General features: G+C 42.5%; 2 protein-coding genes across 8 annotated transcripts in view; both read right to left on the bottom strand.

The window, feature by feature from the left end:
- The window catches only part of ARHGEF9 (Cdc42 guanine nucleotide exchange factor 9), a 202,578-nt gene that overhangs the window by 142,021 nt on the left and 33,886 nt on the right, over positions 1 to 26,671 (bottom strand). Inside the window, exon 1 of one of the 7 annotated variants that reach the window (XM_031033077.2) lies at positions 15,983 to 16,118. The exons of 2 other annotated variants lie outside the window; for them this stretch is intronic. Coding sequence is in view for 2 of the 5 variants with exons in the window: in XM_031033072.2 (XP_030888932.1) it covers positions 15,111 to 15,119 (9 nt within the window). In the remaining 3 variants the exon portion in view is untranslated. Of the gene's footprint in view, positions 1 to 15,106; positions 15,245 to 15,982; positions 16,119 to 26,671 lie in introns of those variants that run through there. 4 more of the 7 variants (XM_031033072.2, XM_031033073.2, XM_081808795.1 and 1 more) reach the window with 4 other exon arrangements.
- Positions 15,293 to 15,943, bottom strand: LOC145717845 (uncharacterized). The gene has a single exon (XM_081808800.1). The coding sequence runs from the start codon at positions 15,471 to 15,473 to the stop codon at positions 15,294 to 15,296; it is 180 nt and encodes a 59-aa protein (XP_081664926.1). The 5' UTR covers positions 15,474 to 15,943; the 3' UTR covers position 15,293.

Here is a 26,671-nt window from a genome sequence, read left to right as displayed (position 1 = left end):
GGGATGAAAGGTCACTCAGTGTGCCTCTTGTGGGCAAGCAGGGTACTGCTGGGGAAGGCTGGGCCCCAGATAGCACCCCCCCACCCAACTTCCTTGCTACGTATCAGAGACAAACCTAAGTTTTTAACATATATTAACTTAAGCTGCCACTGGCAGCTTCCTTTAGCACTGGAATTCTGGCTGGTAGTTTGGGGCTATAGAAAATACTAAATAGATATGAAAGTATGGTTTCAAATCCTGAATCCACCACTGCCTAATCCTACATCATCAGGCTGGTCCCTCCCTTTTCTGGGCCTCAGTATCCCCATCTGTAAAATGGAGCCAGTACTGACTTAAAAGAAGGACAGGGGTAAGGAGTGAGAAATAAAGCAAAGACAAGCTCCTGAATTACCTCTAAACTACCTGTAAAAATGGGGCACCTGGGTGGCTCAGTCGTTGAGTGTCTGCCTTCAGCTCAGGTCATGATCCCAGGGTCCTGGGATTGAGCCCCGCAATGGGCTCCCTGCTCGGCGGGAGGCCTGCTTCTCCCTCTCCCACTCCCCCTGCTTGTGTTCCCTCTCTCACTGTCTCTCCCTCTGTCAAATAAATAAATAAAATCTTTAAAAAATAATAAAAATAAAAATAAACTACCTGTAAAAATGACCTGGGTAGATTATTAACAATCCAAACAGCAGCAAAACATGTTCAACATTTTACAAGGCACTTTTCTCATCCTTTGCCATGATGAATTATTGCACCCAACAATCCTGAGATTTACAGTTAAGCCCATTTTACAGACCAGAAAACTGAGGCTTAGAACTTTGCCCACGATGTATGCGGTGAAGAGATATCTGAACTTGAGCTACATAGTGTAGTTCCTGACCCACCCCCTTCAACAAAGCAGGTGGAATGACCCTGAGCACAAAATGGAATAAGGCACTCTCTCGGGGTCAGAACTGCCATTCCAAGTTGCTTCCTCTGGCAGGTGGCAGGTATAGATTGTCTGACCTTGCTTTTCCTAGTTTAGGAAGAAGTTCTTGATCCTGATGTCCTCTGCTTTTCCTCACTGCCTAGGGTTTCTGAAGAGCCAAAACTATAAGATCACCTAAATATTGCAAACCTGTTTTCTGGGAAAGGATTGATCTAGCATTGAAAAACATCTGTAAGGGTGAGGGTGACCCCAGCATGACTTTGCTCAACCAGACACCATGAGGTTTCCTTCCCTTGACCCCCTTTTCTTTTTATGGCTACTGTGATAGGGGTCAGGCCTGGTTGTTGGTGGGCGAGACTAGCTTAGGGATGGGGGTACAGCTTTGTGGGTGAAGAGTAAGAACATCTGCAAAGCATTTTCTCAACTCTTTGTCTATCTGAGTCTTGCCAGCATCTGAGGGATATACTGGCTATTTTGCCTATAGACCAAATAAGACCCAGACAGAGGAGGGAAACCTAAGGCACACCCTAAGTTGCAGAGTAGTAACTGGAATTCATGTTTCTCGATCTCTAGTCTCCAAAGTTGAGAAATGAGCATAAGGCTGTCACAGTCAACAGTATTCTGCTCAGGCTCTGAGGCTGCTGCTCTGAGGTCTACCAGGGCAAACCTGGCACACTCTAGCCACCTGTTCACTGCTTCATACCCTTCAATCCAGACCCAGTCTAGGGTTCTCTCCTTCCAGCTCCAGCCTTTGGTTACTAAAGGCGAGAAAGGCCTCCCCAGGACATCCCAACCTGGTTTCCAGCTTGAGAAATTCTAAAAATAGCAGGTCTTCATTAGTGGGGCCAGATGGCTCAAGTGGTTATGCCTAGGGGCAGGGCTGTGGTCATTAAGAATGTGGCTATTCAAGAGGCCTGAGGTGATCTCTGAAAATGGTTCACTATTCATTTGACCCAGAAAACCCTAAAATATCAAGCAAAGCAAGAGGTTCAAATCTTTGTGTTCACTTCAAGAACATACATGAAACTGCCCAGGCAATCAAGGATATGCACATCTGAAAAGTCACCAAGATCTGAAGGATATCATTTTGCAGCAGCAATGGGTGCCATTCCATCGCTACAGTGGTGTAGTTGGTAGGTGAGGTGTGCCCATGCCAAACAGTGGAGCTGGACACAGGGCCTGTGGCCCAAAAAGAGTACTGAATCTTTACTGAACATGCTTAAAAATGCAGAGAGTAATGCCGAGCTTAAGGGTTTAGATGCAGATTCTCTGGTCATTGAGCATACCCAGGTGAACAAACCTCACGACTCCCCCAAGATGCGGCATAGAAATTGCAGGGCTCAAGGTTGGATTAACCCATACATGAGCTCTCCCTGCCACACTGAGATGATCCTTACTGAAAAAGAGCAGATTGTTCTTAAACCAGAAGAGGAGGTTGCACAGAAGAAAAAGATATCCCAGAAGAAACTGAAGAAACAAAAACTTATGATCTGGGAGTAAATAGTAAATTCTGCATAAAATAAATGCAAATAAAAGTAAAAAAAAAAAGAATGTGGTTTTCTCTACCCACTACTGACCCAGGAGAAGTTGGGGCTTTGCACCCCCCCTTATGCATCCTTCCACCCGCAACTTAGATATACTTGCTCTGGCCAAGTTGTTACCTCATTCCTAAGGAAAAAAATATATACTTTAATATTCAGTTACTTTAGGTTTTTTTTTTAAGATTTTATTTATTTATTTGACAGAGAGAGACACAGTGAGAGAGGGAACACAAGCAAGGGGAGAAGCAGGCTTCCCGCAGAGCAGGGAGCCCGATGCGGGGCTCGATCCCAGGACCCTGGGATCACGACCTGAGCCGAAGGCAGACGCTTAACAACTGAGCCACCCAGGCACCCCTACTTTAGGTTTTCTAGGACATTATTCACAATCAAATTATTCCATAGTGGTTTGTTAAGTAGATTGGGGATGGAGGAGCAGGCTCAAGCTTTCTGCACTGATCAGTGCCAATTTATCTTCTTCATTCTTCTCCATCTGCTTATTAGCTCAACATCTGAGGGCTCAGTTGTAAATTTTGTTTGCCTTGAAGAGCCTGCTATAACACATGCCATCGTGAGTATCCATTTTATTCCTGAGCTCACTGCCCTCTGAAGCCTGATTTCAGGAATAAAGGAAGGGAGAGCCGGAGCAAACTGATAAAGGCCCACCAGATGGGGCCAGTGCCCTGTTGTGTCCATTTGAAAACTGGGACAGTAAGCTGGTCCTAAGGGTAGCATATGTTCTGGATCAGAGTATGTCCCACAGGGATGTGTGGGGCATGAGTGTGTACCACAGGTGTGTTCAAATGTGCCTCCTGCGGGGAGGGTGGTTTGTCCAAGTAAATCCTTAAAAGTGTATTTCAGGGATAGGAGTGTATGTCCTGGGGGTAGGAGCATATCTGAATATACATCTCAGCATGACCTATGTGTATTTGGGTGTGCAATTGTGCTTTATATGCATGCATGTGTGTCTGCACATATAAATTTGCATAAGCATGCATCATGTGTGTCTTTGTGTGTATACCCTGCCTGTAGAGAGTATGCTCAAGTGTGAGTGTACTCCATGGTTAACTGAATATATGTGCTCCAAGCATGTCAGTGTTAAAGTGTACTCCACATGTGTATCCCAAATATACCTCACAGAAAGAAAACTTCCAAACTGAACATGAAGAGCCATAAAATCTAGGGCCACCCTTCTGCATTTAGCAAGGCCTCTCATGTATCCCTGGATGATATGATATTTGAGTGGACATACCATAGGTCAAATAGATGTATCTGAATTGCCAATTAGTTCAATGCCAACCTAGCCAGAATTATCTAGTGGCATCTGCTGGTTTTATCTGCTACTCACTAACTTTTATAACAAGACCTAGATAGAAGCAAAGTACAGAAGGCATCTTTAGAACAATCTCCTTGCCCAAGGCCACTTGGTATGGGTAGGTTGATAACAGCTAACTACATGCTAAGCTCTTCCTTGCACAGCACTGCTTTTAAGAGGCAGCACTGATCTGAGTCAATATGAGCAATTCTCTGAATTTCAATTTCCTTAGTCATAAAATGGGAAATAATCCTGGCCTTGCTCACCTCATAGGGTTGTGGAGAAAAGGCCAATGTGGCAGGACTGTACAATAGTCCTTATCTTCTCGCCCTGCCCCCTGGAGCAATGAGAATTTTCCAAATAAAATAATGCAGACAAAGGTGAAGAGTGTTGATTTGTTCTAAGTAGGTCATTTGTCAGAAGCCTGCAATTTCTAACACAACTCTTAATCATATCATGAAAACCTAGTAATGCTCATCACAAATCCTAGCCAAGAAACTGGGGGCCAAGAATTGATTTTTAATTGCCAAGTGCCTAGATGGTTCTGGCTTGATGGACTTGAGAAGGCACTAAATAAAAACACAGTTAATTCTGGCTTTCTTCCAAGCTCCTCTTCTAGCTTTGCAGGAGACAGGGAGAGAGAACGCTAGTCTGCTATTCATAGCAATATGTGTGTGGCCTGGTGGGGGAGATGGAGCTGAGGGTAAATAAAAGAAAGCTTCCTATATATATATAAAAAAAAAAATTCCAGCTTTCCACCAAAGACCCAAGACATGAGCCAGGTCATAGGACTTTTATACTTTCAAGGGAGGGAAGTAAAAAAAGAGTCCTTCATGCTGTGATGGAGAAATAAGGCAAAAAGACAACGGTATTTGTTCAAGGTCACCCAATGACTGAGTTCATATTTGCAGCCTCTCTTAATTCATGTGTATGTCTTTCATTAACAAAACCTTTATAAAGGGCTACTGAGTGTCAGTTCCCTCCATTATAGCAGTCACACAGAAATTTCTGCCCCAGAGAGTTCTCAGGGATTTTCAGCCCCAATTAACAGAAAAGAAAACTAACTCAGAGAGGCTAAGTACTTTGCCCAAGGTCACAGAGCTAAAAAATGACAGATTACTAGTTCAGTGACCCTTTGCTTCCCATCACACCACACAGATTTCCCTCACTAACCTTGAAAGGCAAGAGCAGCTTGTAAGTCGCGGGTCCAGGAACTCACATCTTTGCTAGGCAATGTTCTAGTTCCAGTACTACTACAAACATACTGTGTTTCCTTGGGCGAGTCCTCTCTCCTTCTGGACCTAGTTTCCCAGCCTCCACAATGAGGGAATTAGATTGAGATCAGCTGCAATACCCCTTTTCTAGAGGGTATAGCTGTCTGGAATGACTTTAAATGGCACTATAACTTCCAGAGCTTGAGCGGAGATCAGTTATATGACAATAACTCTTTGAGTTTCATTTTTCTCATCTGTAAAATGATAATTCCTGCCCTTCCTATTTCACAGGGCCACAGAGAAGATCAAGTAAGATAATTTGTAAAACCCAATGATCAGTGTAAGACAATGTTCAAGAGGGAGAGTCAAGAATCAAGTGAGCATCACTAGCCCCAGTTGCCTTTCTCTAAATCCAAGTACAGAAGGTGTCTATGTGCAGTGTCCCATAAATCTTCCTGAGCCCTCCTGTGCAATTCAACCTAGATTCTTTTTTTTATGTTTTATTTATTTATTCATGAGAGTCAGAGAGAGAGAGAGAGAGGCAGAGGCAGAGGGAGAAGCAGGCTCCCCGCTGAGCAGGGAGCCAGATGCAGGGCTCTATCCCAGGACCCTGGGATCATGACCTTAGCCGAAGGCAGACGCTTAACCATCTGAGCCAGCCAGGCGCCCCTCAACCTAGATTCTTAAAGACAAGCACCTCACTGGTTCCAAGTGCAAAGGAAATTTGTAAGTCCCTCCACTCCCTTTGGGCCCTAAGCACAAAGCAGTCTCATAATTTGCCTTTGTTCTGAGCCCTCCCTTCTGAGACCTATACTAGGTCTACCACAGCCTCTCCTAGGGATGCCTGGCTCTCCCCTGCCCGCCTCTTTCCTAATACCAAAGCACCCACTACTGCCCAGCCCTCCTGCCAACCAGCAGGGTTCACAGAGGGAGGAGGAAAGAAGAGAGTGGGCGGAGGAGAGGCTGTGGGAGGTACAGCTAAAAGTAGCTGCTGTCTTTAGACACCACATTCTGAGGGGGTGGAGGGTGGGCTCTTAGCACATCCTTCCTGCAGCCAGATGGGCATGGAAGTGCATGGCTCCCCCTCCTCTAATGAAGGCAGGCAGGCAGAGAGATCAGAGCTGCCAGAACTATTCCCAGAGCTGGCTATGGATATGCAGTGCTGGCCTCTTCTGGGCCCTGCGGGTAGATGGTTGCACAACACAGGGCTGCATCCAGGGCTCCCTCCCTCAGGAGAACTAATGTAGTCTGCAGGAGATTCTAGGATTCCTTGTCCCTCATCTCACTGCCTGGTACCCCAAGGGCTGCTGACAAGCGTGCTCCCCTCCGGGAGGTTATATAATACTACTGTTCTCCCAGTTTCTCTGTCAGCTTGCTTTCTCCAGCCAGACTTGAGAGTGCATTCAGGTCTCTGATCCAGCCAAAGGAGCACTGAGCCAGCATCCTACAGTAGAGGTAGCAGGTTACAGAGGATAAAGGCCTGATTTGAGGAGTCAGGATCCCAGGCCCATCACTGAAACCTTGGACAAGTCCCCTTTCCCTTAATTTTCTCACTTGTAAAATAGGAAATAGAAAAGGGAGAGGCATGCTGCAGATCTCCAAGGTATCCTTATCTCTGCCCGAACCCCCTCTCCCACCCAAGGCTGTCCTATCTTCCAAGCAGTCTGTCTGCACTGGGCAGAGCTATCCCCACTCTCCTAATCCCAATTTCCCTAATGACTAAGGTCTACACTGGCAAGATGATTACCTGAAATTCTAGACTCTGTCCTCCCCCTCATCCTAGGCCCATTTCAACCATACTAGTTCTGCTTTTTCCTGTTCTATGTAGAAGTTTCTGGTTCAAATTTCATTTGAGAACATGGATCTTCTATTCAGTCCACTCCTCATTTTAATGACTTGGAAACTGAGGCCAGGTGGGGCAGGGCCTTGATCAAGTTCTGGCAACAAGGTAGGAACAGAGCCATGGCTTGCTTCCAGGGACCCCAAGACCACTTCCAGTGTTTTTATTTCCTACTGAAGGTCTGCCTTCCATACGCTGTGTCTCTGCTATGGATGCATAATTTTCTCTCTCCTCTGCTACCAACTCTTAACCTTGATGCTCAAAGACCAAATGGCCAATTTTTGTCAGGGGGAAACTAGCACAGAAGAATGATAAGGGCAAGAAAGAACTTACCTTAAAGACATCCCTCCCTTAATGTTTCCTTTTACTCCAGGTTGGGCCTTTTCCCCTTTCTTTTAGGCTCCTTCCTGAGTTCTGCTCTATGTTAGTGGAACCTCTTCAATTCTGAGTCATGACCACATTCTGACCAGGGTCCACTATGTAGGCTACACTGGAAGAACTGCAGGATGTGGTATCAAGAGGTAGTTCTAGGTCAAGAACTACCACTTCCTGAACTGTGTGACCTTGAGTAAGTCACTTAATCTCTTTATGCCTCAGTTTCCTCAACTACTTCCAGGTTTTGGAAGTAGCCAATGAAATAACTAGGGAACTTTATTTCTTAAAATTCTTATTAACAGTATTAGTATTAAGTAAATAAACGGCTACTTAAAATACCACAGGAAGGGGTCCAGGGCTGTCAAAACAGCCAGCCTCTTTCCTCCTTTCCCAGACCTAGGAGACTGATATTTTATCTATCAGAGGCAGATCTCATTCATCCACGCAACATGTCTTTTTAATGACTGCTAAATCTCAAACTGGCTTCCCACTGCCACTCTGTAGGGCTCCCTTCCCTGCTGGCAGCCACTGTGTGCTCAATGAATACAACCTATAGTTGAGTGTTTTAGAAGAAACCTAAGCCAAATATAATTAGGAAGGCAAGTCTATTACCCCCAAAATCACCTTATGCATTTCAAACCTGCTATAAGGGATCTGTGGATTACCTGCTGGTTTTGAATAATAATATTCTTAATCATTTTGATCATTTTTATTAATCACAAAGTAAGCACACATCATTAGAGCCAGAAGAAATCTTTGAAGCTATCTAATCCTCCTAATCTTATTTGCAGATGAGGAATCCAAATGTCAGAGGGGAGAAGTAATTTACCCAAGGTCACCCAGCAAATGAACAGAATCTTCCCCACTATTACAGCAAATGCACAGGGACTGACCCTTTTTCCTGAAGCGTTCAAACCATCTCACAGCTGATAATTTTAAATACAAATAAGTCCCCAGACCACTCACTCTCTAGGGTTGAGTCCTTTTTAGAGTGGGCACGAGCCCCTCAAATTCAAGGCCCCCACAATCCTAGAATAAAATCTCACCATCTGTGAAGGCTGCCTATTCAGGTGTATGATAAGCTAGATTCGGGCTGATCTGACATTTCCTTTTAACGTAGCAGTCGTTCTCATTCCTGTCTGAACATTCCTGTCACCTCATGGAGATTTTAAAAAATATTGATGCCAGGGCCTCACTAGATCTCCCCCAGAGATTATGGGAATTGTTAGTTTTGTAAACTTCCCAGGTGATTCCAATGTGCAGCCAGGGCTGAGAACCACGGGTTAATAGAAACAATTCAGACTGAAAAGTCATCAGAGAGGGAGACCAACCATGAGAGACTCTTAACTATAGGAAACAAACTGAGGGTTTCTGGAGGGGAGGTGGGTGGGGGGATGGGGTAATTGGGTGATGGGCATTAAGGATGGCATGTGATGTGACAAGCACTGGGTGTTATATGCAATTGATGAATTACTGAACTCTACATTTGAAACTAATGATGTACTATATTTGGCTAATAGAATTTAAATAATGTATATATATATATACATATATATATAAAGAAAGAAGTTTCTTTATATATTTAAGTATATATATAAAGAAAGAAAAGAAAAAAGAAAAAAAAAGAAAGAATTCAGCCAACCAAGTGAAACATGCACAAAGATTTCTCTGAACTTTCTGAAAATCAAATATATTTTGTTTAAAAGCTGCATCTATGATGTCTTGTTTTTCTAAAAAGGGGAAAAGAAAGTGATGGTACACAGAATTTACAGTTGTGGCACTGGTCCTCAGCAAATCCTGGACCCAGTTAAGAAACATAGTTAAAAAGAAAAAAAGAAACATACAGTTTATGGGTATTAAAAGAAAATAGGGAACTCTGGAGCCTGCAATAAGATTTACCAGGATTAAGATGCCAAGTGATTCATACTCCTTTTTCTGATGAGGTCATTGGCTTGATAGATGATTACCATGAACCTAGCATACATCTTGATGTCTACAAAGCATACAACAAATCTATCATGCCACATTATCCTCATTAACACGTTGGTAGAATAAGTGACGACAAAGTCCAGTGGATTCTGCACTGGCTGACCAGATATATACAAAAATTCATGGACTGTAACTCCAAGAAGGGGCTCTGGTGAAATTAACCCCATCATATTGAACATTTCTTTGAATCACCAATTTGGATGGCACTTATTCAGTTTCCAAATAATGAATGCTAGAAGAAACTGCTAATTTGTTTCATGGCATAAAGAAAAAGAAATTAGCCCACCCCCAAAGCATGAATAGACCAACCCAAGGAAATAAAGTTTAACTAATGCAATGCTAGAAGGGACTGCTAATTTGTTGCACAGCATAAAGAAAAAAAAATTAAAGTCCATAAAAAGCTAGAATGGACTAACCAAACAAAATAAAATTTAATGAATTTGGTTCAAAAAAAGCCTCAAAGAACCAATTCCACAACAGAGTGGAAGACTGGACTAAACAGCAAAGCGTTTGAGCCTACAGTCCAAAAAGGTAGTACTTAATGCTGTCCAAATGGGTAGTACTTAATGCTGACTGCACATTTTTGAATTACTTTGGGGAGCCTTAAATTTTTAATTTAGGAAAAAAAGCTGCCCGGGACCTATCTCACACCAATTAAATCAGAATTTCTCAGAGTGGGGACCTGGTTCGGGTATTTAAAAACTCCCCAACTGATCTGAATGTTCAGGGAGGGTTGAGAACCAATAGAAGGCAACATTTTAGATATTTCACAGACAGATCAGTCACTTTGTACTTAATTTTGATCAAGTAGCACCTGGAGTAGCATAATCAGTTCTGGGCAGCACATTTTTAAAGAAATATAGAAAAATAAAAGTACTTCGAAAGGAAAGACAATTGTATGAAAACTGCAGTTCCTTCAAAACATTCTGTATCTTAAGCTTCAACAATTCACACTGCTTTTCTCCTTAAAGATCCCAAATACTGAGTTTTCATAAGACTAAAGGAAACTCTTTGATGTATATTCAAGATAAAAAGACATTTTATTGAGTAAGGAATTCTGTGCAAAATTGCTATAAAAATAAAAAGTATGAAAAAGCACTAAAAATGTGAGTAAGCTGAGGAAGATAGTATGACTTCAGGAATGACTCACACACCTCCCTCTCTACCTGACCTCGTTCAGCTTCACACTAGCTGGGAATGATCAACTCTGACTCTCCCCACTCTCCATTTGAAAGGCAGACCTATGTCCATCCAACCAATATCTCTGACCTTTACTTACCTCATCCGTAAAACAGGGAATAACAAACATCCTTACCCACTTCACAAGGTTGATGTGATGCACCAAATTAGAAAAGATGTGAAATTGCTTTGTAAATTCCACAGACCCATGCACTGACAAGGGATTACTAGTACTGTCATTACTGGATTGCATCCCAAGTCTTCTCTGTCCTCTAGGCACTTACCCCTTCATAGCTTTTCCACCTTATGCTTTGGTGCCAGTGTAAAGCATGCTTAACTAAATGCTCTTGAGAGCTAGACTCACCTAATGACAGGAGACACTCTGGGCAGATATCAGAAGAGCTAAGCTTTGTTTCTTAGACTAAGGATTCTTAGAAAGCCAGAGCCTCAGTTGGCCTAGAACAAATTGCAGAACTAGAAATAAGAGCCAGAAAGTATAAAATTCCTTGCCTCCATCCCACTTCTTGGGGCAAAGCTACTGGGGCTGGATCCAGAAGCTTTGTGTGAGATCTTCTGAGGAGGCAGTTATTTTGGGAGAATAGGTTCAATTCCCAATTATGTCCTCATCCAGAGCAAACACTCCACAGGCCAAAGGGAGCAGAGGCCAAGATAACAAAGACTAGGAGGACATGCTTTGTCCCATCCCTGCAACTGTGAGACTGTGCCTTCTGGTCATAGCCAGGCGCACTCAATCTGAGCCTCACCACCGGGCAGAAGATTACCTTACCCACAGGCTCACTGGGATCTCTCAGCTCCCTAAAAACTTAATCACCCACACCTGTGAATGAGAATCAGCCAAGGGCCAAGACCTGCTCACCAGGCCCACAATCAAAATGGCCTTCCTAATTTGCCCAGCCTTCCCATTTGGAAACTACTCAGAGAACAATGACATAGAAACAAAATCCCCTAAATTCCACACTGCAGCCAGCATGAGCAGAGTTCCCTAAGCCACAAACAAAATTGGGACACACTACATAAGTAGCTGCTACAGGTTCTGACAGATAGGGGCTGTCTCAATAGGGGAAAAGCACTGCTCAGTTTGTTCCCACCATACTATCCCTTCACCTCCTCTCTGCCTCAGCCAAAAGTCAGGGTGAAAAAATATTTTTCAGGGTCTACAGACTTCCTTGCACTAAAGCTGGACTGTGAAATGACTCAGTTAATCTTAAGAAGGCATTTGGAAGAAAGGAGAAAAGAATTTGAACCCAGCAGCCTTCCAATAAATAGTCCCCATGGCTGGAATGAAGCTAGGCCCCATACGCCTTCTGTGGATGTGTTTTCCGGCATTTTCAAGCAATGAGGATCTTGCTTTTTCTTTGTCCACTTCCCCAAAAGCATCTCTCCAAGTCCTGCTGGACTCCAGCTCCCTTTCTCTAGAGGCCTTTGCGCCTGGACCTTTAAAGGGTGGGCTCCAGAGCTCAGCAGGAGCTGAGTGAAGCAGGAGGTTGCTAGGATACTGGTAAAGGGCTGCTCATCAATCCCCTGGTGGGGAGCTGGGAAGGAAAATTTCTGAGGTGGAATTTTTGTCCTTTCTAAGAGCAAAAGCTTAGCCTCTACCCAAAGAGGTCAGAGAAGAGAAAAGGAAACTAGAAACTTCGTTGGGGAAAGTTGGGACAATCAGAAATGAAAAGCCCTCTTCTCTTCCTACTCCTCCTCCTTCCACCACCCACCCACTTAGAGCAGGAATGGGGGCAGGGTAGGAGGCTGTATCAGAGCGGGGAGTAAATGGAGAAGGGAGAAGATGAAGATAAGAGGCAGGAGAGGGAAGAATAAAAAGTCAAATGCAGAGGGCTCCACTCCTCTGGGCTGCATTTTTCATTTTCTCCCACTCTTCTCTTTTTGCATATCCTCACAAGTCTGAAGGAGAAATGCCAAACCTTTAGGATTCACACAAGTAAAAAGTCATACTGCCAACTTTGGTTCTCTACTTCCCAAACTCCCTTTTAGCTGCTCTTGGGTGGCCTGCCATCTGGCTAGCAACACCCCCTTATTTGCCTAGAGATAAGTTAATTTGAAAAATGCTTACCCATTTTGCCAGCTAAATTACTGATGGAAGGGCTCAGTCAAGCAACCCCTTTAGCCTAAGGGGTTGTGGGGGGGGCACAGGAGTGGTAGGGGAAATACCCATTCATTCTGGCACCAGTCAAATCCTTACAGGCCCTAGCACAAGGAGACCATTCAGAACTATGGAACACTCAATGCATGCCCTGCTATTTTTCCTCATTCCTAGCACAACCAACCCCCACCCACATTCAAGAGTGTGCACCCTCTCCCCTCCACACACACAGAAGGGTGTACATACACACCCACAAACATACTGCCACACACCCTACACACATACATTCCCAAAGGTTCTCTGCCAAGGGTCTGTCAGGCACCCAGAGGTAAAGGTTGTGGCATTTCAAGACACTACTTTGCCACAAACCTGGCTCAAAGACTAACCTTAGAGAACCCTTCTCACCTTAAAGGGGAAAAAAAGCAAAAAGCATTCCACTGTTATAGTCCAGTTTTCTTCCCACACAGCTAGGTAAAAAAATCTCTTAGGTAAAACTTAAGTTTCTCCAGATACTAGCAACCAGGTATTTCCTTCCCCACCCCATCACCCATTGATAAATATTTCATTTTCCTTTTCACTTGTCTTTCTAGTTCATCCCCCTCTGATTTCAAGTATATATGGGCACCCAAAATCACCGAATGCAATAACTTGGAGGTCACCTAGTCCAACCATCCCCAAATGCTAATGTTACAGGGAACCCCAAACACATTAAGGAAAAAAAAATTGTCCAAGGTCAAATAATCTCTCAACAGAGAGAACCCAAGTCTGTAGCTGCCCAGCCTAGAGATTTTCCTGTCCAACGTGTCTCAAAACAAAGTGCCCAGCCAAAACATAAGCTTACTTTAGATAATACCACTGGAGCTAAGGGTATATGGTGGGGTTGGGGGATCACATGATTCTCTTTGCAAAGAAACAAGTTCAGTTCAATTCAGCCCCCCTCCCAACAAAGGAAACAAAGAGTAAATAAGAATCTTCCCAGATTCCCAAGAATAAGCACACTTCCCAGATCATGCTTATACCATGGTACCAACAGAATAATAATAATAATAATAATAATAAAAAGCCTTTTACCCACACGGAGCCAAGAGCACACACCCTGAGCCTTAAAACCTCTTCTGACGCCATTAAATAATACTCTCTGGGTTCTGAGATCAGGACAATTTCAAGAACCCCCTTCACAGCCCCTTTCCCTTCATAATCATTTCCAAAGAGATTGAACAATAGGAAATGGAATTTGACAGCACAAGCCAGCAGATTTGTACATCACACGTGAGCAGCCACCCCCATGGGTGTAGGGGGAACATGCGTGTAGACTGTATGACCCTGATTCATTGCTACATGGGCCAGAAACAGCACTATTTCAAGTCAGGTAAACACAGAATGAAATACCTGCCAATCAGTGGGTGGAGGTAGGGGGAAAATAAGTATCATGCACATTGGCATCAGAGACCATTTTTTCTTGGCTTTTCCAAAAGCTTTCTCAGCAGAAAGAAAAATATAAAAATAATAGCAATAATGACAGCAACCACCACCACTACCATCTGATACAGAAATGCAAATATATGTCAAAACTGAATGTTGCTTCTAGCTCATGTTCCCCCCAGCTCTCAGCCCATTCCACCCAGACTTTTTTTTGGGGGAGGGGGTGCTCAGAACTCTTAATTTAGCATGATACATACTTTCATTTTGTTATGGAAATCTTTCAATTAGAGACCTCTGATCTTTAAAGAACAAGAAAGCAAACAAAACCCACCACTTTATCATTAGCACTAGCAAGTTCTATTTAAAAATGTAGCTCAAGAACATCAATGCAAATAAAATTATCCAAAGAAGCATATACGAATACTATTATTCCCAGGGTGGGTAAAGAGCTGGCTTTTGTTGTTTTTCAGAGGACACATAGAGAAAATCGACAAACTCAAATCCAGGGGTACAATCTTCTTTGGGAAAAGGAACCCAAACAGCTCTTGTCAATGTCTCCTCTTGCCAATTCATAAACATCAAAGAAGGCTTTTATGTTTCAGTCCATAATTCCAAAGAAACTGACATTTAATGCTTTAAGAAATGTTTTAAAGGTGGCTTCTTTCCAAATTGGAAACTATGAACTAAACCCTGGACAGCAAATTGAGTCAGGATATAGTCACCAACTGCCAGCTCAATACACCCCACCACATCACTTCTCAAATTCTTCTCATTAGAAACTAAAGAATCATTTCCCCTAAATTCATTCCTTGTTTCAATGTTTTTTCCCTCTTCACATCCAGGGCAGGACTGTCTTTCCTAAAATGTCAAAAATCCATCACGCTCTTCCCACAACCATCCTTGTCCAAAAACAAACCCAAATTCACTCGTGATGGCAAGATAGAATTTTTGACTAAAATTCCCTGATGGAATTTAAAGGTAGTTTTCAAGAAAATGAATTGACAAAACACCACAAACAGCAAAGCCACTGTTTAAGGGCGCAGATCTTGCTCCGTGAACGTCACATAAATGGAGAATGCACATACACATGCACACTTAAATAGAATGCATTTCTTTATCAACAATTTTACTCAAGCAATAAGCAACTACATTCACAGGCATATTTAAAAGACAAGACATGACAAAAGATTTAGGGAGAGATAATATACCAACGTCATACATATCACAGCGAGGCCATGTTGAAGCTCAAAACGTTTTCCCCCCTGAGTAAGAAATTTTGCTTGCTCTTTCTCTCCCTTTCTTTCCCTGTCTCTGTCTGTCTCTTTTTTATTCTCGGTGGTTCTCGGGATGAAATCAAAGCGAGAGTTCGCAACAGCTCAGGAAGCTGGACTCCATTCAGCGCGTTCCCAGGAAAAACATGAGTATGACATTGACAAGCAGGAGGACTACAATCACGGCAAAAACAACTACAGTTTGCACATCCAGGGTCATGGTGCAATGCAGAACACTGTAGTGTTCCAAGTGGGGGGCCGGCAGATTGGGAGATGTCAGTCTCTGTTCTGTCAGACTGTCCATACAGCCACCATGCTAGAAAGGAGAGGAGGAAGTCGGATGGTTGGGGAAGGGCTGGGTTTGGCGCCCGAGTTTGGTATGGGGGGAGGGGATGGGGACAGGGGAGATTGATTTCCCCCTTCTCAGGATTAAGCTGATCTTTCTTCCCTAGCTGAGAAATCTTAGCTCGCGCTGAAGTCGGCAGAATCCAGCATTCTCTCTCGGGCGCCAAGCAAAAGGCAAAATCCTGGCTTTCAAAGAGAAAGGCGGGAGGAACCAGTGCGAGGTTCTCCTGCGCCTGCTCGGTTGTCTGTCCGGGCGTGCGTCTGTCCACCTGCCTGGCTACAGGTCAGTCGCGGTCTCCCCTACTCCCTCTAGGTCGCTCGCTTTCCTAGTTTCCTCGTTTTTCTAGCCTGCTTGCTTGCTCTCTCCGCGGTGCTCCAGGCTTCCAGCCTCTCATTTAAATCCTGCCTTGCTGGCTCTCTCCCTCTCCTCTCCCCACCCCCCAGCCCGTAGGCGGTGTTTTTATTCACCTAGAGGCTGTGGGCGCCTGCGTGAGGAGCTGCGGGAGCTGCTGACAGTACCCTCGGCCAATAGCAAATGCTGCAGCCGCGCGTTTACTCGCTGGGTAGGGCGGGACTTCAGCTGGCGTGCTAGCCCCTACAACCAATCGGAGGGCCCAAGCCTTCCCTTCCCCCCCGCCCCTAGCGCGAGCCAATGGCTGCCGGCTCTGGCGTGGGGGTGGGGAGTTTGTTGGGGGTGAGTTGAGGGGGATGTAGGGAGAGGAAGGGGGGTGCACACAGAAGTGGGAGGAAAGGAGAGGGCGTGGCTGGGAGGGAGGGAAGGAGGAATAAAGGGAAGACTAATGGAAGGGGGGAGAGAGAAGGAATGATGGGAAGGAGGGAGAAGAGATGGGGATAAGGTGAAGAAAGAGAAGGGTGAAGGAAAATAAGGGAAAAAAAGGTTGAAGAAGAGGGAAAAGGAAGGGTAAAAAGGGATAGGTAGGTGGGGAGGTGGCATGCCTTGGCATCCACTTATTTTGGAGTCTGAGCCAAGGAAAAAGCAAAGGTTTCTTTGGCCACTGCCTAAGTATTTACAGGCAACTCATAATTAGCTATACGCATTTAAAAAAACAGTGCTGTCGACAGAACCACAAGGACACACTACAAATTATCCAAAATCCAATTCTATTTGGCCTGCTCTGATATCCCTGTGCTTGCAGGTTAATTTTCTTTCCTGTTTATGGTTTATGACTGCACTCTTCCAGCAAGTTGGGTACTATGAAGAGAAGCCAACTTTGCAGTTGAAAAAGCCTCTACAAAACTTGCAATATGCTTGTAATCACTGTCCTGCTCTGTGTTCCTGATTCTGTGTCTGGAACTAGGGAAAAAGCCCTGGACGGGAAGGTTTCAGATTTACTCCCCGCCCTACTTTAAGCTTGCCTTATGACTTTTGGGCAACTCCTTTCCCCTCTCCTGGCCTCCATCTCCCTTCTGTCACATGAGGACTTAGACCTACCTAAAAATTCAGTGAAAACTCTGAACCTTCACCTCAGAAAAAATATATGCAATTTCAGCAGGCTCCTGGGCCTTCGAAAACCCAGCACTCCCTTATACAGATCTCTAAGGGCCCTTCTTCCTCTTACATCCTAGGACTCTAAAAGTGAACAGATAGATATTGGTAGAGGGGGCGGAAACTAGATTATCCAGGAGTAGAACAAATTAAGTTCTGGAACTCCTAGAATACTATAGACTCTAAGAGGAATGAGAAATTGCTATTTATTCTCTAGAAATCGTTGAGGCTAGAACAGTCATCTTAACTAAATGACTGGAAATTCTGAATGAATGCAGGTCATAAACAAAATGGCCCCTAGCCCTACAAGATAGAATAAAACCCAAAGAAGTCCCCACTTCAAAGGTTTGGGCTTATAACACCACCTATGAATGACTCATGCCAAAACAAACAACATAAAACCCTGAATCAGATCAAGCTTCTAGATCAATTATCAATGTATAGAATACACAGAGGACAGAAAAACATATTAAACTGCAATATGGAAGTAAAGAGTAAAAAACAAAAACAAAAACAAAACAACTACAGGACCAACAACCTGGCTTTTTAACAAATAAATAGGAAGGAAAAGGTTTGACTTAGGTGCAACGTGTGTGTGTGTGTGTGTGCGTGCACGCATGTGTGTGTGCTTCTGCACACACACATTTGTGATATTTATGAAACAACAGGAAATTTGAACAGGCTGGGCACTTGATGATAATAAGAATCGCTATTACTTGCTTAGATGTTATAATGATATTATGGCAAAGTTTAACAAAATGCGGGCAATAGGGATAATTTTTGTGACCTTGAACTTGGCAATGGTTTCTTAGATATGACATGAAAAACACAAGCAACAACAACAAAATAGATAAATTAGACTTCATCAAGATTAAAAACTTTTGTGCTTCAAAGGATACTATCAAGAGTATGAAAAGACAGTTCACAGAATGGAAAAAAAATTTGGAAGTTATATATCTGATAAGAAACTTGTACCTAGAATATATAAAGAGCTCTTACAAGTCAATTATAAAAAGAATAACTCAATTAAAAAACTGGCAAAGGTTCTGAAAAACATTTTTTCCAAAGAAATAGTCAATAAGCACATGGAAAGATGTTCAACATATTAGCCATCAGGAGAATGCAAATCAAATGCAGGAAATGCAAATGCAAGATATTTACTACAGCATTACTTATAATAAGATACCCCAAGCATGGTTATAATAGAAAAGCTAGATGTGGAGAAATCTGAACCTTCATAACACTGCTGGTCAAAATGGTTGAAGCTACTTTGGAAAACAGTCTGGTAGTTCCTCAAAAAATTAAACATAGGGTTACTATTTGACCCAACAATTCCACTTCTATGCATATACCTAAGAGAAATGGGAAAAAAATGCCCACACAATATCTTGTATATGAACGTTCATAATAACATTACTCACAATAGCCAAAAGATGGAAAAAACTCAAATGTCCATCAGCTGATGAATGGATAAACAAAATGCGGCATAGCCATACAATGGAATATTATTCAGCCATAAAAAGGAATAGAGTACTATTACTGCAACAATATAGATGAACTTGGAAAATATTATGCTAAGTGAAAAAAACAGACAAAAAAGGCTTTTGTATGATTCCATTTATATGAAATGTCCATATAATTATGGTTTAATGAAGCTTTTGTTTCACTTATATATAAATGCAAATGTGCTAGATTGTGATGTAAAATTTCTTTTTTTTTTTAAGATTTTATTTATTTGAGAGAGAAAGAGAGAGAGAGACAGCACAAGTTGGGGGAAGTTCAGTAATCTGTGTTTTAACAGTCCCAGGACCCTGAGATCATGACCTGATCTGGTCAGATCCTTAACCAACTGAGCCACCCAGGCACCCTGTAAAATTTATTTCTTATAGCAAGTAATTCCAAAATAGTTTAAAAGCCACTCTGCTAGATTATGATGAGACAGATACTAGTGATCACGACAGTACCATAATGTAAGCAACTAGAATCTTTCTCCTTGCTTTTTTTTTTAAGTTTTTATTTGAATTCCAGTTATTTAACATATAGTGTAATAGTAGTTTCAGGTGTACAATATAGTGATTGAACACTTCCATACGTCACCCATTGCTCATCACAACAAGTGCACTCCTTAGTCCCCATCACCTATTTAACCCATCCTCCCATCCACCTCCCCTCTGGTGACCCGCAGTTTATTCTCCATAGTTAAGGGTCTGTTTCTTGGTTTGCCTCTCTCTCTCTTTTTCCCTTTGCTCATTTGTTTTGTTTCTTAAATTCCACTTATGAGTGAAATTATATGGTATTTGTCTTTCTCTGACTGACTCATTTTGCTTAACATAAGAGTCTCTAACTCCATACATGTCATTGCAAATGACAATATTTTCTTCTTTATTATGGCTGAGTAATATTCCATTGTGTATATATACCACATCTTCTTTATCCATTCATCAGTGGCCACTTGGGCTATTTCCATAATTTGGCTATTGTAGATAATGCTGCTATAAACATTGGGGTGCATGTATCCCTTTGAATTAGTATTTTTGTATTCTTTGGGTAAATACCTAGTAGTGCAATTGCTGGATCATAGGGTAGTTCTATTTTTAACTTTTTGAGGACTCTCCATACTGTTTTCCATAGTGGCTGCACCAGTTTGCATTCCTACCAACAGTGTAAGAGGGTTCCTCTTTCTCCACATCCTTGCCAACACCTATTGTTTCTTGTTCTCCTTGCCTTTGAAAGGGCAATTATATCCTATCTCCACTTCATTGTCTATTGACCCTTCACTCCACTGCAGCCTGGCTTTCACTCCCATCATTTCATAGGGAACTAAAACCTCTTGTGAATATAAACAAATGATCAACTTGTTACTAAATGGCATGACCAATTTTCATCTTTATCTTCCTTGACTTCTCTTGCTCTTGATTCCATTGATGCCTTTCTCCTTCCTGAAGTGCTCCCTTTGCCTTGGCGACATCATCCACATGACTTCTCTGGTTATACAGTCTTTACTTCCTGTCTGGGTTCTTCTTCAATCAATCATTTAAGGCCATGATTTCTCAGGGTTCTTCTAATCTCAGTCCCCTTATCTTCATTCCACACTTACACTGAATGGTGGACCCATCCATTCCCAAAACTTGAACTACCAGATACATTACACACTGATGTACCTCCTTTCAACAAAGTTACTGAATACTAGGGGAACAAAATCCTTTCCTGCATACAGCTTACAATTCTCTGCTGATGTTCTCTTGAATTCCAGAGATGAATCTCCAACTGCCTTATGGATATCTCTTCCTGAATATGTCACAAGAACCTCAAACTTAGTCCAAAATTGAAATAATCTTTTCCCATCCCTGCCACTTTCCTCTTTCCCCTGAGTTCCTTGTCTTGTAGGAATGTCTCCTTACAAAAACCCTAGGAGATATCTGTAAGTCTTGTTTCTCATTCATCTTGCTTCCAGCCAACCAGTCCTCTAAGTCCTGGTAATTCTCTTCCTCTTTAATTTCTCTCTCATGTGTCCTTCCTCTGTCTCCCTGCTACCAGTATTTTAAATCAGTTCCTCATCACCTTTGATTCCATTACCATCCATTACTTGGTCTCTTGTGCTGCTCTCTGTCCCCAATTCAGCCTCTACTCTCCTGCCCAAATTATCTGTCTCAAAAGCATTTCTGCTCCTATCAATCCTATGGTAGATATTATAGACTGGTTGCTCAGGATCCATGCCACCCTCCTTCTAGCCGGCCCTCCTATATTGCTGAAAAGCTCAACACCAAAAACCTACAACAGCCTGTCTTTTCTCAGGCTCCTTTGCATCCAGTGTTCTGGATGTGATTTATTTCTGGTAATCATATGCATATGCACAATATTTGGAAGGAGGTAATGACGCAGAAGCCATATTTCTGCTGCTTTTGTTGGCAAGCATAGTGATGGGGATTTTAGGGTTTCCTGCAGCCATGTTACTTTTCCATAGGCCCCAGTGTCTGGTCACTGGCTTTGTGTATTTGAAGAACCAGAGAATGGGATGATTTCATTTCATTTTATATTATTATTATTATATTATTATTTGCCAGTGAAGATCTAGAAAGCATGAAGATACTCTAGCCAATAGTTAAGGCAGTGGTAGATTCTTGATTCTTAGACTTCAGATAAGGTGGTATGTTTCCAAAGCCCCTGATGCCTCCTCACCTTCCTGTTTGTGGCACAGAAAACAGCTCCCCTGGTATTCTGGGAGTTATTCCTGGAAGCCCAGCCTAAAGGTTGCACCTCCAGCCCTTACCCCAATTTTGGAAGCACCTGACTTTCTGTATTAGGACCCTTTCTACTGAAAATAACTAGAGTGATTTAATTTCTGCAGCTGAAGCCTGACTTATGTAACTCCACTGCTTAAAGTCCTTCCATAACTCCCCACTGCCTTTATGGCAAATGCCATATAATGCCTTGCCAATCTGGTGTCCTTTGGTTTTTCTAACCTCAGATTTCACCAATGCCCTCTCATTCTCCACTCTCCAGCTAAACAGAGCCTACCATAGTTCTCATAACCATCAGGTTCTCTTGCCTCAAGAACTATGCAACTACTGCTATCCTTCTTGAGCCCCCCTCTCAAAACTCAACTCGTGTCACCTCCTCCAGAAGGCTTTCTCTGATATTCTCGCTTCAAAAGTATTCTGGATAATATTCTTCTCCCACAGGACCCTGTGTTTGCCCCTCTTAGAATACTTGTTAAACTGTATTATAATGTTTTGTTTGTTTCCTGCACTGGACTCTGGACTGTGGAGCTAAAAGGGCAGAGACCATGCCCATCTTATTTACTGCTTTCTCCCCCAAGCCCAGAATAGTGCCTAACACTTAGCAGATGCTTAATAAACATTTGCTGAATGCATGAATGTCTTCCTCATCCATTTGTTTCCACTCAGAGAGTTATATCTTCCAACACAGAAGGTAAGACATGATGAGACCACAGAGAAAATCTAGTCTAAAACTTATATTCTAGGTTAGAAAACTGAGGCCCAGAGAATGGAAGCAACATGCCCAAGATTACACAGCTAATTGCTGGCAAAGCAGAAACCAAAACCCTTATCTCTTGAGTCTCAAAAGTATTTTTGAGAGATTTTTGACCCTGGAACATGACATCTGATCCCAGCTCTATCCATGTGCAGTTAGCATTCTGAGTGAAGTGACCACCCAACTCTGCTTACAATATAAAAAAAAATTTAGACAAGTCCCCCATATGTCAAGCAGCAGTATCCCCAACACATAGCCAACACTTCTGCTGACAAGTATCAAAAAATCAGAGAATTTGGGGTATAGCAAAACCCCACTTCCATCCTTCAATCCCTCCTGCAACATCCCCACTAAATAGTTATCTAGTCTCAATTCTAACACCCAAAACAATGAAGAGGTTCTTCTCTCCTAAGACAGTCCATTCATCTCTGGCACAATTACAGTTGGCAGAAAGTTCTTCCATCTCTTTGAGCCAGATGTTATCACCACTTCTACCACAGCCACTGCTGAGGAGCTAATCACTCCATGAGATGGTCTGAAATATAAATGCTCCCAAACTCACACTGAAATTACTATAAACACCCAGTATATTTCTCAGGATCTAAAGACCATTCATTAGATAATAATAAACACTTACAAAGCGCTTACTCTATGATTGGAACTCGCATGATGCATGATTAGCGTCTCTGCGTGGCTAGGACTTGCAACATATATTAACTCTTAATGCTCACAAGCACCCTATGAGGTAGATACTATTAGTGTCCTTATTTTACAGATGAGAGGAGTGAGGCACAGTGGTTAAATAACTTGCCCAAAGTCACATGGCTAGTCAGTGGTGGAGCCAAGATGAAAATCCAAACAGTCTGACTCTAGAGCCTATGTTCTTAGACACTGTGCTATATAAATGCCACTGAATAACACATGTCCTATCTTCCAATAGCATCTGACAAGATGTCTCTTGGGCCACAGGAATAAACTATTTCAATGTTCTGATCTGAATCCCAGTGGCCTACCTCCCAGGTGCAAGATGTCTAAGTCTTAAATCTTTGCCTTCTCTCAGGGAAAAGCCAGTGCCTAGTTGTCTTTTGCCTCTCATGGTTCAAATAGCTCCCAAAGTCACACTTCTTCCAGGAAGTATAACCAAGGAAAGTTCCACATTTTTTTTAAAGATTTTATTTATTTATTTGAGACAGAGAGAATGAGAGACAGAGAGCATGAGAGGGAGGAGGGTCAGAGGGAGAAGCAGACTCCCTGCCAAGCAGGGAGCCTGATGCGGGACTCGATCCCGGGACTCCAGGATCATGACCTGAGCCGAAGGCAGTCGCCCAACCAACTGAGCCACCCAGGCGCCCAGGAAAGTTCCACATTTTATCCTGACCCCTCTGTTACTCACTTATTGCCATTCAACCCCACCCCAGCCACCTGATAATCCCCAATGCTTGCCACAGACAGTCTGAAGATATTAAATCCTGTATGTTCATTGTCTTGGCTACTGATATGACTACATGCTCTTGCACATTTGTGCATGTCCACCCTATTTAAGAGAATTAGCTCCCTGAGGACAGAGACTCCTGGTTAGTTCAATTATTCAGCACAGAGATCATTGTTCCTCCAAAATCAGTTAAATGCAATAAGCACTTATTCTTTTTATTATTATTATTAATTTGTTTTTATTAAATAAACTCTACCCCAATGTGGGACTCAAACACATGACCCTGAGATCAAGAGTTGCATGCTCTACTGACTGAGCCAGCCAGGTGTCCCAATAAGCACTTATTCTGACAGTGAAGGGATACAGAGATGCTCTCAGGAAGCTTACAATCTAGTGGGAGACATAGTCACACACATAATTTCCATGTCACACAGTAAAGCGCCCTAAGCATAATCAGATAATGCATAAAGTTGTTGATGACTATAGAATGAATCATAAAATTTTATATTCAAAATGGGAATAAAAAGTCATTTCCTCCCAACCTCCCTACATAGGAATCCTCTCTACACTATGTGATGAGGTAGGGGAAATGGAAGGAGGAGAAGGAGGATTCACCTACTTTGGGTGCACATGATGCTCAGCCTTTCAACATATCATTCTATTTAATCCTCCCCAGAAGCCTGAAAAGAAGGAATTGTTATCACTACTTTAAAGAGTAAGAAACTAAGGTTCAGAATGTGTACATCAACCCATACCCCAAAGCTTACTATCTCTGATGAGCTCTGTCCAGCAGCTGCTGGAATATTTTCAGTAACAGGAAGCTCACTCTGAAGCTTTCAAAGCCATTATTTGTTTTGAGCTGAAATTCATTATTCAGTGGTTTCAACCATTTGTTAGAACACTATCCTCTGGGCCATACAAAAAAAGCCAAGTACTAAACAATAGTCCTCTTAAAATGTTTCAAGATATCTATCATGGGTTCAAACTCTGATTCTTCCTGAACAACCCCCACCCCCCGTATACACAAGCGCACACACACACACACACAAACACAACACACGCACGCACGCACACACGCAGAAACACCACTTATTCTCCAAGATAAACATGACCATTTCTTTAAGCTCTTCCTTGTGGCATGGTTTGCAACCCTCCCCAGGCTGGTTGCTCATCAGTTTGTCCAACATACCTCAGAACACATATCCAGGAGGGAGTGACAATGGGGCATGGGAATATCATCTCTCTTATTCTAAACACTAGTCCCTAGGAAGAGCTACCTGTGAGGTCACATTAACCTAAAATGTCTGACGCTCATGCATGCTGCTGTGCTCCCACCATGCCTTGAGAAGCTTATGGCAAAGTGAAAAATGCAGTGGAAAGAAGTCAAAACTTTCAGATGTAAGTCAAGCCTCTGCTTCTTGGTAGCTGTTCGACCTCAAACAAGTCTCTTAACTTCCTTAAAGCTCAAAAAGCTATGACTTGTTTTCAGTTGTAACTTAACATAAAACGTTGTTTTAAAATTTCAACTGCCTTACCAAAGGTGGAAGGCATGAAGTTGGTCCCAAGTAGGGTAACCTGAGGAAAGGGTGATGAGTGATTTGCTTAAGTTAAAGAATAAGGATACATAGAATTTTGTTTGGTTGTGATGGGTGGAGTTTTAGGGGAGGATCAGATATAGGGTTAAGAATTTGACTATGTATGAAGACTTTTCTCTTAGCTCTCTGTAAGTTTAGCTCTTTCATCTTTTCAAAAGGAATCCTTCCCTGACCACCCTCTTTGAAACTGTACCACTGCATCACTATCCTATTATCATGATTTTCTTTCTAGCCCTATCACTATATGAAAAGTTATATTATCATTTGTTTGTTTATTGATTTAAACAAATAACAAATCTCCCTTTATAAACTGTAAGCTCCATGAAGGCAGAGACTGTTTTGTTCATTGCTGTATCTCCAGCACATAAGAACAGTACTTGGCATTCAACAAATATTTTTTTTTTGTGACTGAATAACTAAATGAATGAATAAATGAATGAGTGAATAAAGGCATAGCTCTGCTGACTCACAATGTTGGATGTAGAGGAAATGTGTCATGGAAAGTATTCTCTACTGTAGCCTGTGAATACAAAATTTCCAGTTACAGCCTTAGAATTTCAGACCTCTTTGGTTTTCTGTTCCCAGTTGGCACAGACTCCACTCTAAACCACCACCCAGAAGCCCTTCCCTCAAGAATCACTGCCTACACCGACCTTACGTGGCCAAAGACTGAATACATATTTGAATAAATACCTAGGAACAGCAGTTTCCTCTTGTTCCTTTACATGGATTTATTTCAGGCCTGTTTTGTAGGGGGAGAGGGGCCAAGGGAACTTTAAATTTTAGTTCTATTTCAAGTAAGCCAGTGGACCAATCTGCCTGTACTCAGGGTAGAAAAGACTGGTTGGAAAAGAGAAGCAAAGGTCTAAAAGCCCCTTCAGAGGAAGTACAATTCTTTCCTATCAGGCTCAGATCTTTCAGGGGCAGCGAAACCCAGTCGTGCACCAATTTAAGACTGGCATGGGCAGTGAATGCTTCCCTTAGTATCAGGCCCAGTATTTCGTTTTGGAGCTTAATCTCCTAGATTAGTTCCATTTTGGGAACTCATGACTCATTCAACCAGCTACCCCCTCTGCCCCCCATGTCCAAATTATTTATTTATGGGCTTCATTTAAACAGTAAACTACTGGACAGTCATGACACCAAGCACTCATCATCAAATTAAGCACAGGGTTTTACTCATAGTCGCCTTTTCTCTCTCTCTCTCTCTCTCTCTCTCTCTCTCTCTCTCTCTCTCTCTCCCCCTTACTTTCTGCTTCAGTTAAACAGTCCAGGAACAGCCCTAGACTTAGAAGCAATATAGTTTGATAGCTGAGACCTCAGGCACTAGCCAGCCTGCTGAGGCTCAACCTTAGTTCTTCCAATTGCTGGTTGTGTGACCTGGAACAAGATAATGTCTTTTTAAAAAGTTTTTATGTTAATTCTAGTTAGTTAACATACAGTGTTATATTAGTTTCAGGTGTACAATATAGTGAGTCAACGATTCCATAAATCAACGGGAACTCATCATGACAAACCCACTCCTTAATCCCCATCACCTATTTAAACCCATCCCCCCATCAACCTCTCCTCTGGTGACCATCAGATAGCTCTCCATAGTTAAGACTCTGCTTTTTGGTTTGTCTCTC

Source organism: Leptonychotes weddellii, chromosome X, assembly GCF_054177405.1.
Source record: "Leptonychotes weddellii isolate Sample4059 chromosome X, ASM5417740v2, whole genome shotgun sequence".
Classification (NCBI taxonomy): Eukaryota; Metazoa; Chordata; class Mammalia; order Carnivora; family Phocidae; genus Leptonychotes; species Leptonychotes weddellii.
Note: the sequence above shows the minus strand (reverse complement) of the source record. Positions and strands in the feature narration are given on the sequence as shown.

Bases quoted from the DNA above. Each gene is read 5' to 3' on its own strand.
- LOC145717845 (XM_081808800.1), bottom strand. From the start codon at position 15,473: ATGGACAGTCTGACAGAACAGAGACTGACATCTCCCAATCTGCCGGCC.